Genomic DNA, 16,826 nt, shown 5'->3' on the forward strand with positions numbered 1-16,826 from the left:
GGAATTTTAAAGAATTTATTTAGAAAATAAGTATTTGGTCAACCATTCAAAGCTCTCACTGATGGAAGGAGGTTTTGGCTCAAAATCTCAGGATACATGGCCCCATTCATTCTTTCCTTAACACGGATCAATCGTCCTGTCCCCTTAGCAGAAAAACAGCCCCAAAGCATGATGTTTCCACCCCCATGCTTCACAGTAGGTATGGTGTTCTTGGGATGCAACTCAGTATTCTTCTTCCTCCAAACACCACGAGTTGAGTTTATACCAAAAAGTTCTATTTTGGTTTCATCTGACCACATGACATTCTCCCAATCCTCTGCTGTATCATCCATGTATCCATTTTGGTATCAACTCAACTGGTGGTGTTTGGAGGAAGAAGAATACTGAGTTGCATCCCAAGAACACCAAACCTACTGTGAAGCATGGGGGTGGAAACATCATGCTTTGGGGCTGTGGTTTTTGCTGAAGGGACAGGAAGATTGATCCGTGTTAAGGAAAGAATGAATGGGGCCATGTATCCTGAGAAATCCAGGAATTCACATTATAGGAATTTTAAACAATTTATTTGTAAATTATGGTGGAAAATAAGTATTTGGTCAACCATTCAAAGCTCTCACTGATGGAAGGAGATTTTGGCTCCAAATCTCACGATACATGGCCCATTCATTCTTTCCTTAACACGGATCAATCGTCCTGTCCCCTTAGCAGAAAAACAGCCCCAAAGCATGATGTTTCCACCCCCATGCTTCACAGTAGGTATGGTGTTCTTGGGATGCAACTCAGTAGTCTTCTTCCTCCAAACACCACCAGTTGAGTTTATACCAAAATGGATACATGGATGATACAGCAGAGGATTGGGAGAATGTCATGTGGTCAGATGAAACCAAAATATAACTTTTTGGTATAAACTCAACTGGTGGTGTTTGGAGGAAGAAGAATACTGAGTTGCATCCCAAGAACACCATACCTACTGTGAAGCATGGGGGTGGAAACATCATGCTTTGGGGCTGTTTTTCTGCTACGATTGATCCGTGTTAAGAAAAGAATGAATGGGGCCATGTATCCTGAGATTTGGATCCAAAACCTCCTTCCATCAGTGAGAGCTTTGAATGGTTGACCAAATACTTATTTTCCAACATAATTTACAAATAAATTCTTTAAAATTCCTGGATTTTTTCACATTCTGTCTGTCACAGTTGAAGTGTACCTATGATGAAAATGACAGACCTCTGTCATCATTTGAAGTGGGAGAACTTGCACAATCGCTGGCCGACTTAATACTTTTTGGCCCCACTGTAAGTGTTGTTATTGGATTATTCACATCGTTATATTTTGACCTTCTTAGGGACCAAGCTGCAGTGGAGCAGCGCCATCACGCTGGTGATTTTCATCTGGCTTTTCACCGCCTTCTGGTCCGCAATGCCTCTCATCGGCTGGGGGGAGTACGACTACGAGCCCCTCAGGACCTGCTGCACGCTGGACTACAGCAAGGGAGACAGGTAATTGACGGACATAATATTTGTAGCTGTATTGTTCATTTATTTATGGTTTGTGCATCCTCTGTTAATATAGGAACTACGTCTCCTACTTGATCCCCATGAGCGTCTTCAACATGGCTATCCAAGTCTTTGTGGTCATGTCCTCCTACCAGTCCATCGCACAGAAGTTCAAGAAGACCGGAAACTCTAAAGTAAGTAAAAAAAAAATAATAATAATCATTTTCATCATCATAACATCATGGCTTATACCAGAGCTGGGCAAATATTTGGACTCGGGGGCCACATTGAGAGAAAAAATGTGTCTTGAAGGGGCCAATGTGTATGTATGTATAAATTATATAATAATAGTAATGTTAATAATAATAATAATAATAATAATAATAATTAAAACCCAGTTTTTATATGAGTTGGGAAATTGTGTTAGATGTAAATATAAACAGAATACAATGATTTGCAAATCATTTTCAAGCCATATTCAGTTGATGTTTGCAAATAATAATTAACTTCGAATTTCATGGCTGCAACACGTGCCAAAGTAGTTGGGAAAGGGCATGTTCACCACTGTGTTACATCACCTTCTCTTTTAACAACACTCAATAAACGTTTGGGAACTGAGGAAACTAATTGTTGAAGCTTTGAAAGTGGAATTCTTTCCCATTCTTGTTTTATGTAGAGCTTCAGTCCTTCAACAGTCCAGGGTCTTGTTGTCGTATTTTACGCTTCATAATGCGCCACACATTTTCCATGGGAGACAGGTCTGGACTGCAGGCGGGCCAGGAAAGTACCCGCACTCTTTTTTTACAAAGCCACGCTGTTGTAACACGTGCTGAATGTGGCTTGGCATTGTCTTGCTGAAATAAGCAGGGGCGTCCATGAAAAAGACGCCGCTTAGATGGCAGCATATGTTGTTCCAAACCTGTATGTACCTTTCAGCATTAATGGTGCCTTCACAGATGTGTAAGTTACCCATGCCTTGGGCACTAATGCACCCCCATACCATCACACATGTGTAAGTTACCCATGTCTTGTTCACTAATACACCCCCATACCATCACACATGTGTAAGTTACCCATGCCTTGGGCACTAATACACCCCCATACCATCACACATGTGTAAGTTACCCATGTCTTGTTCACTAATACACCCCCATACCATCACACATGTGTAAGTTACCCATGTCTTGTTCACTAATGCACCCCCATACCATCACACATGCTGGCTTTTACACTTTGCGTCGATAACAGTCTGGATGGTTCACTTCCCCTTTGGTCCAGATGACACAATGTCGAATATTTCCCCAAAAAATTTTGAAATGTGGACTCGTCAGACCACAGAACACTTTTCCACTTTGCATCAGTCCATCTTAGATGATCTCGGGCCCAGAGAAGCCGGCGGCGTTTCTGGATGTTGTTGATAAATGGCTATCACTTTACATAGTAGAGCTTTAACTTGCACTTACAGATGTAGCGACCAACTGTATTTAGTGTCAGTGGTTTTCTGAAGTGTTCCTGAGCCCATGTGGTGATATCCTTTAGAGATTGATGTCAGTTTTTGATACAGTGCCGTCTGAGGGATCGAAGGTCACGGTCATTCAATGTTGTTTTCTGGCCATGCCGCTTAAGTGGAGTGATTTCTCCAGATTCTATGAACTTTTTGATGATATTATGGAGCGTAGATGTTGAAATCCCTAAATTTCTTGCAATGTCACTTTGAGAAAGGTTGTTCTTAAACTGTTTGACTATTTGCTCACACAGTTGTGGACAAAGGGGTGTACCTCGCCCCATCCTTTCTTGTGAAAGACTGAGCATTTTTTGGGAAGCTGTTTTTATACCCAATCATGGCACCCACCTGTTCCCAATTAGCCTGCACACCTGTGGGATGTTCCAAATAAGTGTTTGATGAGCATTCCTCAACTTTATCAGTATTCATTGCCACCTTTCCCAACTTCTTTGTCACATGTTGCTGGCATCAAATTCTAAAGTTAATGATTATTTGCACAGAAAAAAAAATGTTTATGAGTTTGAACATCAAATATGTTGTCTTTGTAGCATATTCAACTGAATATGGCTTGAAAAGGATTTGCAAATCATTGTATTCTGTTTATATTTACATCTAACACCATTTCCCAACTCATATGGAAGTAAATTCTAAAGTGAGAGTATATTCCTCTAGCCGGTTTTCATTTTTTATTTCACTTAATTTATTTTGCTAAATACATAATAAAGTGTTGAAAGTGGTGCACGTGCAGTAATCCTTTGTTTGTTGCATTTCATTGGTTATGAATTCCCGCAAAGAAGGAACTGTTATTAATTATAAATCAAACATTTTCTTAGCTACAGCATGAAAAAAAGATGTTTAGGACTTTCCTGTTATGTTTTTATTTTTTACATTACAAGAGAAACATGAAATAACACCCTCATAGTCGCCTTTACACTAGTTTAATTCAATAAAGTCAACATAATAATAGAAAGTAAGACCTGTACTGTACTGACTTCAGCAGCCTTTCATTGGTTATTAATTATTTTATTGAAGTCATTCGTATTTTACTTTTTATTCTAATAGTTGTGCAAGATTTTATTTAGTAGTGTTCATTTACTGTATATTATTTTTTCTATTAATCTTCATATGTCTTGTATTTTATTCTTTATCTCTACTCATGGTTCTTACTATTTTACGAGTTTTATTATTCTTATTTTTCCAACGTTCCTCAGATGAGCCATCTGCCTCAGGGGTTATCGGTCGTGCTTGTGGGGACGCTTTTGTGTCAGCATCCTGGTGGCCATGGTCTGATGACCTCCTGTGATAGTGTTTACTCACACGTCTCCTCCGTACTCAGCCATGCAATCATTTGTTTATATAGTTGCATATGTGTTTGTGTTTAGTATATGTATTTTTTTGTGATGGAGTAATTGGAGCACATACCGCCTCCGCTTGGGATGGTTTCCTGCTGGCTCCGCTGTGAACGGGACTCTCGCTGCTGTGTTGGGTCCGCTTTGGACTGGACTCTCGCGACTGTGTTGGATCCATTATGGATTGAACTTTCACAGTATCATGTTAGACCCGCTGGACATCCATTGCTTTCCTCCTCTCCAAGGTTCTCATAGTCATCATTGTCACCGACGTCCCACTGGGTGTGAGTTTTTCCTTGCCCTTATGTGGGCCTACCGAGGATGTGGTAGTGGTTTGTGCAGCCCTTTGAGACACTAGTGATTTAGGGCTATATAAGTAAACATTGATTGATTGATTGATTGATTGATACTTGTTGGTCACAAAAACATTCATGAAGTTTGGTTTATTTTATGAATTTAATTTGGGTCTACTGAAAATGTGAGCAATCAAAAGTATACGTACAACAATGTTAATATTTGCTTACAAGTTTCACTGCAATAAGGTGCTTTTGGTAGCCATCCAAAAGCTTCTGCTTAAATTTTTGACCACTCATCATGACAAAATAGGGGCAGTTCAGCTAAATGTGTTGGTTTTCCGACATGGAGTTGTTTCTTCAGCATTGTCCACTCAGTACTCTGACTTAAAACCTTCATTCTAGCCTGATTTAGCCATTTTATTACCACTTTTGATGTGTGTTTGGGGGCCATTGTCCTGTTGGAACACCCAACTGCGCCCAAGACCCAACCTCCGGGCTGTAAGTTTGGTTTTATGTTCATAGTTCTCCCATTGTGCCAGTTTTAGTTTTCATAGCCAAGTTTTGAACCTCCACTGAGAGCGCCTTTTGTTAGTACCCTTTGTTTTTGTAATATTTCTGCGTTACGATTAAAGATGTCATTACCTTCACGCCATGTCCGTTCCAATCGCTTTGCACCACGGGAAAACCACCCACACCTAAGTCCACGCCTTGACAGTTACAAATATGCGCCACACCAAACAAGAATGACCAGCACATTTCGGGAGAACATCCGCACCGTAACAATACATTAACACAACAGAACAAAAACCCAGAAACCCTTGCATCACTAACTCTTCCAGGATGCTACAATATACACCCCCAACCCCGCCCACCTCAACCTCCTCATGCTCTCTCAGAGAGATCATGTCCCTAATTTCAAGCTGCTGTTTTGGAAAACCTTGTTACATTGTTTCATGCATCCAGCGGGGCATCACAACAAAATTAGGCATAATAATGTGTTCATTCCACGACTGTATATATCGGTATCGGTTGATATCAGAATCGGTTGGACAATATCGTAATATTGGATATCTGCAAAAAAGCCATTATCGGACATCTCTTCACAATTATTATGTAAGACATGACGACGGATGGATTTTTTGTTTGTTTTTTTAATGCATTCTAACTTGTAAATAAAGCCTATGGGAGCACCTTCATCTCGCTGATAAAATCTAATAAATTCAAAAACCACCAACAATAAATACTCCATTTACATTTCGTGATTTGAATGTTAACCAAATATTAGTGATATTGTTATGGCGCAGACAAACTATTTATAGTGCCGCCGTGATTACTTCCGTGTCTTCCTACGTTTAATCATCGAGTGGACTGCTGCTTCCTCGCTTCCTTGCTCCCTCGAATTTGATTGTAGATCATAAATCCCGCCTCTCACCTGGACAGAGGACGTCTGAGTAGGTATTCCGACAAGTTGGTACTCTTTGACAGCCATTTAGCACCAGCAACTGACGACGACGACACGAACAAACGCTCTGTCCCACACACCTCTTATACAATATCGGAATATCTGATATCGGCAAAAAAAAGCCATTATCGGACATCTTTAGTTTTTAACTTTGTAAAGCACTTTGTGTTGCATTTCTTTTATGTATGAAAAGCGCTTTATAAATAAAGTTGGACTAATTGATTGATTTAATGGCCAATACTACTGTAGTGTTGATATTTTCAGTTCGCTTTGCTATATTTATGCTGGAAAATGCTCACTTTTGGTCAAAAACGGGTAAGGGTTGGTAGAATATTTAAAAAAAAATAACAACAAAATTAAAGCTGTAAGCAGCGATGGACGGGACCGACTTTTGCTGGTGTTTCCTGCCTTTACCCATTCAACATATCTTTGCCTTCACTTTACCTACCTTCCCTGCATCCTGGGGTCCACTGGTGCTTCTTTCTTTCACCCATACATGCTGGTGCTTCCTGCCATCACCCAGACAACATATTTACCTGCACATTACCTACCTTCTCTATATCCTGGAGTCAAACTGGTGCCTCCTTCTTTCACCCAGTCAACATATCTTTACCCGCACATTACCTACCTTCTCTGCATTGTGTGGTCACGCTGGTGCTTCCTGCTTTTAAGCGGCCATCTTGAGACAGCAGCAGTGCAGCAGCAGCAGCTTAGCGGTTCTTTGAAAGCTCGTAAAATCAAAACCGGAGCAGTTAGACAAACTCTTTCCGCAGCTTTTAATCAGAAGGGTTCAATCTCTTTCCTGTGCTAGTTTGAAGCCGACACAACAAATGCGCTCAGAGGAGATAATGTTTGAAAAAAGTCGACGGGTTTTTACAAAACTTTTGTTTTGAAGGGGTAATTGCCAACTTCCTGTTGATTTTTGCTGAAGGATGTCAATGAATGAAATGTAGGTCTAAGTGAGACCTACATAGAGTTTTTTGTTCCATGTCTCTACGACATTCTTACCGGAAGTTACAAGCCGTTTTGTCTGTGTTTTCTTCCTAGGAGCAGTTTAGTCTGTGTTTTATTCCTAGGGGGCGCTAGAGCACAATTTTGAGTTTTGGGGTTTGGTTTTTTTGATTAGATCGCAATTTTTGCCAGTCCTGTTGCGTGTGTCCAGTTTGGTGAGTTTTGAAGCATTTTAAGGGGTCAAATTACAGCTCAAAGAGGCAAAAATTACATTTTTAGGAAACTTTTGTTTTGAAGGGGTTTTTGCCAACTTGTTGTTGATTTTTGTTGAAGAAAGTCAGTGTAAGAAATCTAAGTCTAAGTCAGACCTACATGGAGGTGTTTGTTTCATGTCTATATGACATTCTTAACAGAAGTTACACACAGTTTTGTCTGTGTTTTCTTCCTTTGAGCAGTTTAGTCTGTGTTTTATTCCTAGGGGGTGCTAGAGCACAATTTTGAGTTTTGGGGGTTGTTTTTTTTTTATTAGATAGCTATTTTTGCCAGTCCTGGTGCGTGTGTCCAATTTGGTGAGTTTTGAAGCATTTTAAGGGGGTCAAATTACAGCTCAAAGAGGCAAAAATTACATTTTTTAGGAAACTTTTGTTTTGAAGGGGTTTTTGTCAACTTTTTGTTCATTTTTGCTGAAGGATATCAATTAATGAAATCTAGGTCTAAGTAAGACCTACATAGAGGTTTTTGTTTCATGTCTCCACGACATTCTTAACGGAAGTTACAAGCAGTTTTGTCTGTGTTTTCTTCCTTTGAGCAGTTTAGTCTGTGTTTTATTCCTAGGGGGCGCTAGAGCGCAATTTTGAGTTTTAGGGTTTGTTTTTTTTTGATTATATCGCAATTTTTGCCAGTCCTGATGCGTGTGTCCAGTTTAGTGAGTCTTGAAGCATTTTAAGGGGGTCAAATTACAGCTCAAAGAGGCAAATATGACATTTTTTAGGAAACTTTTGTATTGAAGGGGTTTTTGCCAACTTTTTGTGGATTTTTGCTGATGGATGTCAGTGTATGAAATCTAGGTCTGAGTGAGACCTACATAGAGGTTTTTGTTTCATGTCTCTACGACATTCCTAACGGAAGTTACAAGCAGTTTTGTCTGTGTTTTCTTCCTAGGAGCAGTTTAGTCTGTGTTTTATTCCTAGGGGGCGCTAGAGCGCAATTTTGAGTTTTGAGGTTTGGTTTTTTGATTATATTGCAATTTTTGCCAGTCCTGATGCGTGTGTCCAGTTTGGTGAGTTTTGAAGCATTTTAAGGCGGTCAAATTACTGCTCAAAGAGGCAAATATGACATTTTTTAGGAAACTTTTGTTTTGAAGGGGTTTTTGCCAACTTTTTGTTGATTTTTGCTGAAGGAAGTTGGTGTATGAAATCTAGGTCTAAGTCAGACCTACATGGAGGTGTTTGTTTTATGTCTCCACGACATTCTTACTGGAAGTTACAAGCAGTTTTGTCTGTGTTTTCTTCCTAGGAGCAGTTTAGTCTGTGTTTTATTTCTAGGGGGTGCTAGAGCGCAATTTTGAGTTTTGGGGGTTGTTTTTTTTATTAGATAGCTATTTTTGCCAGTCCGGTGCGTGTGTCCAATTTGGTGAGTTTTGAAGCATTTTAAGGGGGTCAAATTACAGCTCAAAGAGGCAAAAATTACATTTTTTAGGAAACTTTTGTTTTGAAGGGGTTTTTGGCAACTTTTTGTTCATTTTTGCTGAAGGATGTCAATTAATGAAATCTAGGTCTAAGTAAGACCTACATAGAGGTTTTTGTTTCATGTCTCCACGACATTCTTAACGGAAGTTACAAGCAGTTTTGTCTGTGTTTTCTTCCTTTGAGCAGTTTAGTCTGTGTTGTATTCCTAGGGGGCGCTAAAGCGCAATTTTGAGTTTTGGGGTTTGGTTTTTTTGATTATATCGCAATTTTTGCCAGTCCTGATGCGTGTGTCCAGTTTGGTGAGTTTTGAAGCATTTTAAGGGGGTCAAATTACAGCTCAAAGAGGCAAAAAAGACATTTTTTAGGAAACTTTTGTTTTGAAGGGGTTTTTGCCAACTTTTTGTGGATTTTTGCTGAAGGAAGTCAGTGTATGAAATCTAGGTCTAAGTCAGACCTACATGGAGGTATTTGTTTCATGTCTATATGACATTCTTACCGGAAGTTACACGCAGTTTTGTCTGTGTTTTCTTCCTTTGAGCAGTTTAGTCTGTGTTTTCTTCCTTTGAGCAGTTTAGTCTGTGTTTTATTCCTAGGGGGCGCTAGAGCGCAATTTTGAGTTTTGGGGTTTGGTTTTTTTGATTATATCGCAATTTTTCCCAGTCCTGATGCGTGTGTCCAGTTTGGTGAGTTTTGAAGCATTTTAAGGGGGTCAAATTACAGCTCAAAGAGGCAAAAATTACATTTTTTACGAAACTTTTGTTTTGAAGCAGTTTTTGCCAACTTTTTGTTCATTTTTGCTGAAGGATGTCAATGAATGAAATCTAGGTCTAAGTAAGACCTACATAGAGGTTTTTGTTTCATGTCTATACGACATTCTTAACAGAAGTTACAAGCAGCTTTGTCTGTGTTTTCTTCCTTTGAGCAGTTTAGTCTGTGTTTTATTCCTAGGGGGCGCTAGAGCGCAATTTTGAGTTTTGGGGTTTGGTTTTTTTGATTATATCGCAATTTTTCCCAGTCCTGATGCGTGTGTCCAGTTTGGTGAGTTTTGAAGCATTTTAAGGGGGTCAAATTACAGCTCAAAGAGGCAAAAATGACATTTTTTAGGAAACTTTTATTTTGAAGGGGTTTTTGCCAACTTTTTGTTGATTTTTGCTGATGGATGTCAGTGTATGAAATCTAGGTCTGGGTGACACCTACATAGAGGTTTTTGTTTCATGTCTCTACGACATTCCTAACGGAAGTTACAAGCAGTTTTGTCTGTGTTTTTTCCTAGGGGGCGCTAGAGCGCAATTTTGAGTTTTGGTTATTTGATCAGATCGCAAATTTCGCCAGTCCTGATGTGTGTGTTTTAATTTTGGTGAGTTTTGAAGCATGTTAAATTACATCTCAAAGAGGCGGTGGTATAATAATAATAAAACCTTAGAAATACATAGGGTCTTCTGTCCCAAAGGGACATTCGGTCCCTAACAAAGCGTGATGGCTGAAACCGCAAAGTTTAAAGTTGGATGTGGCAAGAGACGACTGTGCAACAACAAAAGCTTGCCCAACACTCCTCTCGGCCGCATGAATCGTTGCATCCAAGTCATACCAGGGCTTCAAATTAGTCCATTCTTGCATGTGACACTAATTGAATCCATGTGGAACGCGTTAGCCGACAGAAGCGTTATTCACGAGGCAAAAACCCATCCGACGGACAAAGTATATAATTTCCCCGCTTTGATGTGGCCCGTTGGAAAGAACCGCCGGAATTCTCCTCCATCTTGGGCCCAGACACAAATTCCTTATGTGTGAGCAGCACAGCTGACAGTGAGCGAGGGGGGATGGAGGCGAAAAGTGGCGGTGAGATGCTGTGACCTATGTAGGTCAGCAACACACCACCAAGCGCTTCTGTTCGGAGCTGCTGGTCCACGGGGGCGGGGGGAGGGGGGGGGGGGGGGCATAAGGGGGATGGGGGGGCTGTGGAAGCTCTTTCATTACAACAAAGTCCTGACTGAGGAACCAGACATGTGACACATGTGGCTCATAAAAACCTCACCAGTCGGCCAAAACCTCATCAATACACCCGACCTTAATAATCTCATTATTGTCGGCTTGATTGATTGCCTGAGGGGCAAAGACGACTGGTCGGTAAATGGAAACAGGCCGTAATTAATAAGAGTTATTAACTCGTTATGCGTTGCAGTGCATGAGAATATGGAAAGGAAAACAAGTAAATAGTCCAACACAGCAAAAAAAATAACCAATGTTGTAATAGAGATGTCCGATAATGGCTTTTTTCTCGATACCCCGATATTGTCCAACTCTTAATTACCGAAACTGATATATACAGTCGTGGAATTAACACATTTTAATGCCCCTTCGAAACAAAAGTTTTGTAAAAACCCGTCACCTTTTTTCTAACATTATCTCCTCTGAGCGCGTTTGTTGTGTCGGCTTCAAACTAGCACAGGAAAGAGATTGAACCCTTCAGATTAAAAGTTGCGGAAAGAGTTTGTCTAACTGCTCCGGTTTTGATTTTACGAGCCTTCAAAGAACTGGCCGCTTAAAAGCAGGAAGCACCAGCGTGACCACACAATGCAGAGAAGGTAGGTAATGTGCGGGTAAAAGATATGTTGAATGGGTGAAAGAAGGAGGCTCCAGTTTGACTCCAGGATACAGAGAAGGTAGGTAATGTGCGGGTAAAAGATATGTTGACTGGGTGAAAGAAGGAGGCTTCAGTTTGACAGAGAAGGTAGGTAATGTGCGGGTAAAAGATATGTTGACTGGGTGAAAGAAGGAGGCTCCAGTTTGACTCCAGGATACAGAGAAGGTAGGTAATGTGCGGGTAAAAGATATGTTGACTGGGTGAAAGAAGGAGGCTCCAGTTTGACTCCAGGATACAGAGAAGGTAGGTAATGTGCGGGTAAAAGATATGTTGACTGGGTGAAAGAAGGAGGCTCCAGTTTGACTCCAGGATACAGAGAAGGTAGGTAATGTGCAGGTCAACATATGTTGTCTGGGTGATGGCAGGAAGCACCAGCATGTATGGGTGACAGAAAGAAGCACCTGTGTGACCCCAGGATGCAGGGAAGGTAGGTACTGTGCAGGTAAAGATATGTTGAATGGGTGAAAGAAGGAGGCTCCAGTTTGACTCCAGGATACAGAGAAGGTAGGTAATGTGCAGGTCAAGATATGTTGTCTGGGTGATGGCAGGAAGCACCAGCGTGTATGGGTGAAAGAAAGAAGCACTAGTGTGACCCCAGGATGCAGGGAAGGTAGGTAATGTGCAGGTCAAGATATGTTGACTGGGTGAAAGAAGGAGGCTCCAGTTTGACTCCAGGATACAGAGAAGGTGGGTAATGTGCAGGTCAAGATATGTTGTCTGGGTGATGGCAGGAAGCACCAGCCTGTATGGGTGACAGAAAGAAGCACTAGTGTGACCCCAGGATGCAGGGAAGGTAGGTAATGTGCAGGTAAAGATATGTTAAATGGGTAAATGCAGGAAACACCAGCAAAAGTCGGTCCCGTTCATCGCTGCTTGCAGCTTTATTTATGCCTAATGTTGTTGTGATTCCCCCGCTAGATGCATTAAACAATGTAACAAGGTTTTCCAAAATAAATCAACTCGAGTTATGGAAGAAAAAAAAATGCCATCATGGCACTGCCATATTTATTACTGAAGTCACTAAGTGCGTTTTTTTTTTTTTTAACATGGCTCAAAACTGCAGTTTGGAATTTGGGACATGCTCTTCCCTGAGAGAGCATGAGGAGGTTGAGGTGGGAGGGTGTATAATGTAGCATCCCGGAAGAGTTAGTGCTGCAAAGGGTTCTGGGTATTTGTTCTGTTGTGTTTATGTTGTGTTACGGTGTGGATGTTCTCCCGAAATGTGTTTGTCATTCTTGTTTGGTGTGGGTTCACAGTGTGGCGCATATTTGTAACTGTCAAGGCATGTACTTAGGTGTCCTTTGTTTTCCCGCGCTACAAAGCGATTGGAACGGACATGACGTGAAGGTAATGACATCTTTAATCTTAACTCAAAAATATTACAAAAAACAAAGGGTACAAACAAAAGGCGCTCTCAGTGGATGTTCAAAACTTGGCTATGAAAACTAAAACTCGCACAATGGGAGAACTATGAACATAAAACAAGACCTACAAACTATGGCGTGAAAAATGTACTTTGACCAAGGAATTTCATGGATCATTGACATGGATAACATGGGTGTGTAGGAGGTGATAGAGGGTGATGTCGCCAGGCTGACTGCCTGGCAACTACAGGCTTAAATAGGTGCAGTGATGACAGGTGCGTGAGTCCAGACAAATAAGGTGCGTGAGTCATGAACACACAACAGGTGAAAACTGATGGGTTGGCATGGTGTCGAACAAAGAAGAGTGCACAATGAATCCAAAACAAAACGTGTGTTATGTTTACTAAGGGGATGTGACGCCAACGGACACCAGAAGGCAGTAATGTTCATAAATTGATTATATATATAGTCAATGTAAATATAATAATAACAAACAATACTACTGAACTATATAATGGAGTGTGACAAAAATCCAAGAGTGTACGCGTGTGACTATGTGTGTAGATTAGCTGAAGTGTGTGTTACCAAGTGTTGACGAGAGCAAACGAGGCAGTCCACGGGGGCAGGCAGGTGATCCGGGGCGAGAGAGAGAGGTGTCAGAGTCCAGGGCAACGGAAGGAAAACTCTGCTGAAACACTGGAGAAGACAAAGGACACATCAAGCCACGAAGAGGAAACAAAAATAGAGCATAAAGCTTCGCTTACGGTTCACCATATGAGAACAAAGTTCCCGTGAGGATCCCTGGGTCCACTGGTCTTTTAAGCAGCTCGCCCTCATCAATTCCAGGTGTGTAGAAAGGCAATAGGCAATCAACTGCAGGCTTGTAGCTGCGTGGGCGTGCTGCTCTCAGCACGAGCAGGGGCGTGTCCGAGCGCGCTGTCAGCTGAGAGAGCGCACGTGGGCGTGGCCCGCGGTGCGCTCGTCATGAGGCACAGATGAGGACGCCCTGGCCGTGATAACCTGACAACAAAACATGACAGTAACAGTGTTAAAGTTGTTTATACGGCCACCCTCAGTGTGACCCGTATGGCTGTTGACCAAGTATGCCTTGCATTCACTTGTGTGTGTATAAAGCCGTAGATATTATGTGATTGGGCGGTGCTTTTAAGGTTAATTGGCGCTCTGTACTTCTCCCTACGTCCGTCTACCAATCCGTACAGCGGCTTTTTAAAAAGGCATAAATTTAACTTTTTCAAACTAATACTGATAATTTCCGATACTACATTTTCAAGCATTTATCGGCCGATATTATCGGACATCTCTAATTACTATACTATTTTCAAAATTGAAAATGATCATCCTTTGATTTTTCATTCTGTCGCGCTCATTGGTAAAAGTTTGGACACCCTTAATAGACGGTGTATGATAAATATCACATTAATAGATATATGCTTCTGATGCCCAAATTGTGGGGCATCTCTGTGTGAAAGCGGCTAACATGAAAGGGTTATTCTTGGTTTATAAAGGTAGTTATGTACTAAATTGGTTTGCTATAAAACATTAGATTCAGCGCACATATAACTACGCAAATATAGTAGCACAGTAGGCCCAAGTATTAATCAAAGCTTCATTTAACAAGTGAATTTAATACGTTTGAGCTATGTAACAGACACGGTTTGAACAGTAACACTGTGTTTGAATATAGGAGTATAAAACACTGTACTTTAAAAACAGTGATTTTTTGGGGGGCGTACCACTGGCGGAACACATACCACAGTTTGAGAATAACCGCCCAAAGCGGTTATTAACTAATTGTGTTCTTAATGGTGTATCACACTGCATAATTGTCCAGAATAGGTTGCTGATTGCCAAATCGTGAGACATTGTTTACTTCTGTACAGTCCCTTTGCTAGAAATAATGGTTTAAACAAGGGGAGATGACGGTAGACTGACACCAGGTGGGAGTAATGTCCAAATATTTATTTTATATATATATATATTAACCATACATATATATATATTTATACAATAATCAAACAATAGAAAACAAACTAAGGAAATGGAGCGTGAACTAGATCCAAAAGGGAATGGGTGACAGACTATGTGAAGTATTTAGCCGAGGTGTGTGTTACCAAATGTTGTGAAGAGACGAAGAACACAGAAGTCCGTGGGGCAGGCAGAGGATCCAGAGCGAACGAGAGGCGTTGAGAGAAACAGGTCAAATCGGGAGGTCGAGAATCCAAAAGGGGAGTCCAGGAAGCAAGGGGAACAACAGGGGATCACAAGAGAACACGGAGAGCGCTGGGGGAAGACAACAGGAACATCAAACACAACGGAAACACGGAAGTCGCAGGGGAAGAGCGAGTACGCGGGATGGAAGCCAGATATGGTATGCTTACACATGTACAGAAGACTATACTCCGGCGAGCGATGGCAGGTTGTCCAGGCTTAAGAAAGCAGATCGCTCATCGAGGACAGGTGTGTTGATTGCTGGGAAATAATTAAACCTGGTGGCTGCTGCAGGGCGGAGATATGCGGCGCTGGCAAGAGTCCGAGCCGTAACAAATAAATGAAGTTTTACTCCAGTGATATTAGAGTATGCAGCCAGGCTTACTTTTGCCATGAGATCTGATATGTAACCACGTTTAAAGCATGTATTATAGTTATAATTATAGAATAATTGTGAACTCATGTGACTTTTTGTTGTTTCCCCTCATCTGTAGTTCAACCCCAACACTCCTCTTAAGACCATGCTAATGTGCTGGGGCCCCTATGGCTTCCTGGCTTTCTACGCCGCCGTGGAGAACGCCAACCTGGTCTCACCAAAGCTGAGGATGGTGAGCAACACACACACACACACACACACACACACACACACACACACACACACACACACACACACACATTCTTGTATTTCCTACCTTCTTGAGACCTCCGAAAAATGCCTACCTCTTTAGGACCACACTTTCTAGATATATAAAGATTAGTATTTACAACATTAATAATATATACATATTATGCAATTATAAAAAAGCTTGTTGTGAAAAATGAGTGTGAATTTTACAAGAAAAAAGTCACAATTTTTTTTTTTAATTTTCACAATTTCCCAAGAAAAACTTGGAATTTTGGCAGTATTATAATAAAAGTCGTAATTTTACTCAACACAAGTCAAAATTTTAGAAGAAGAACTGAACATTTGTGCAATATTATGATAAAAGTTGGAATGTTACTCAGTAACAGTCGCAATTTTACAAGGAAAAGCTTAACCTGTTGGCAATTTTCTGAAAAGAGTTGTCATTTTACTCGACAAAAGTCACAATTAAAAAAAAAAAAACATTAAAAATGTTGGCATTATTTTAAATAATAATCAAAATTTTATTCTGCAAAATTATGACATAAGTCGTAATTTTGCTCAAAAAAATTCAGTATTTTACCAGAACAACAACAAAGTTGGCAACATTGTGATAAAAGTCGGAATTTTGCTTTAAAAAGTAATAATTTCACATTAAAAAAGGAATAATTTTACGAGAAAAAATTGCAATTTTAAAGAAACAGAAAGAATATGAGAAATGTTTCCCAATTTTATAAGAAACAAGTGGACACATTTTGAGACAAAAACTGCTTTTACATAATTATTATTTTTTTTTTGTAATTGGTTTTAATTTTCATTATTTAATTCAAGTTATTACAGTATGTCTCCATATACGTATTTATTTATTTTGTTTAAAATCAATTTTGGCCAAAGGAGGTGCATTTCTATTTCTTACACACACTTGTTATTTCATATGTTGGCCAGAGGAGAGGAACTATTAAAACCAACACACAGTCAATTTGAAAAATCCCTTTTTTTTTTAAATATTTTGTTTGTAATTGTTTTTTAATCTTCATTATTACAGTATGTCTCTATGTATATATATATATATATATTTTTTTTTTTTTATATATATTTTTTTAAATATATTCTGGCCTAAGGGGGCGCATTTCGATTTCTTACACACACTTGTTATTTCGTATGTTGGCCAGAGGAGAGGCACTTTTAAAACCGACACACAGTCAATTTGAAAAATCCCTT

General features: G+C 40.2%; 1 protein-coding gene across 1 annotated transcript in view; it reads left to right on the plus strand.

The window, feature by feature from the left end:
• Positions 1–16,826, plus strand: part of LOC133558901 (RPE-retinal G protein-coupled receptor-like) — a 31,212-nt gene that overhangs the window by 13,303 nt on the left and 1,083 nt on the right. The window contains exons 4-6 of the mRNA XM_061910047.1: positions 1,346–1,499; positions 1,573–1,690; positions 15,478–15,591. Of these exons, the coding sequence (XP_061766031.1) occupies positions 1,346–1,499; positions 1,573–1,690; positions 15,478–15,591 (386 nt within the window). The remainder of the gene's footprint in view (positions 1–1,345; positions 1,500–1,572; positions 1,691–15,477; positions 15,592–16,826) is intronic.

This window comes from Nerophis ophidion, linkage group LG09 (assembly GCF_033978795.1).
Source record: "Nerophis ophidion isolate RoL-2023_Sa linkage group LG09, RoL_Noph_v1.0, whole genome shotgun sequence".
NCBI lineage: Eukaryota > Metazoa > Chordata > Actinopteri > Syngnathiformes > Syngnathidae > Nerophis > Nerophis ophidion.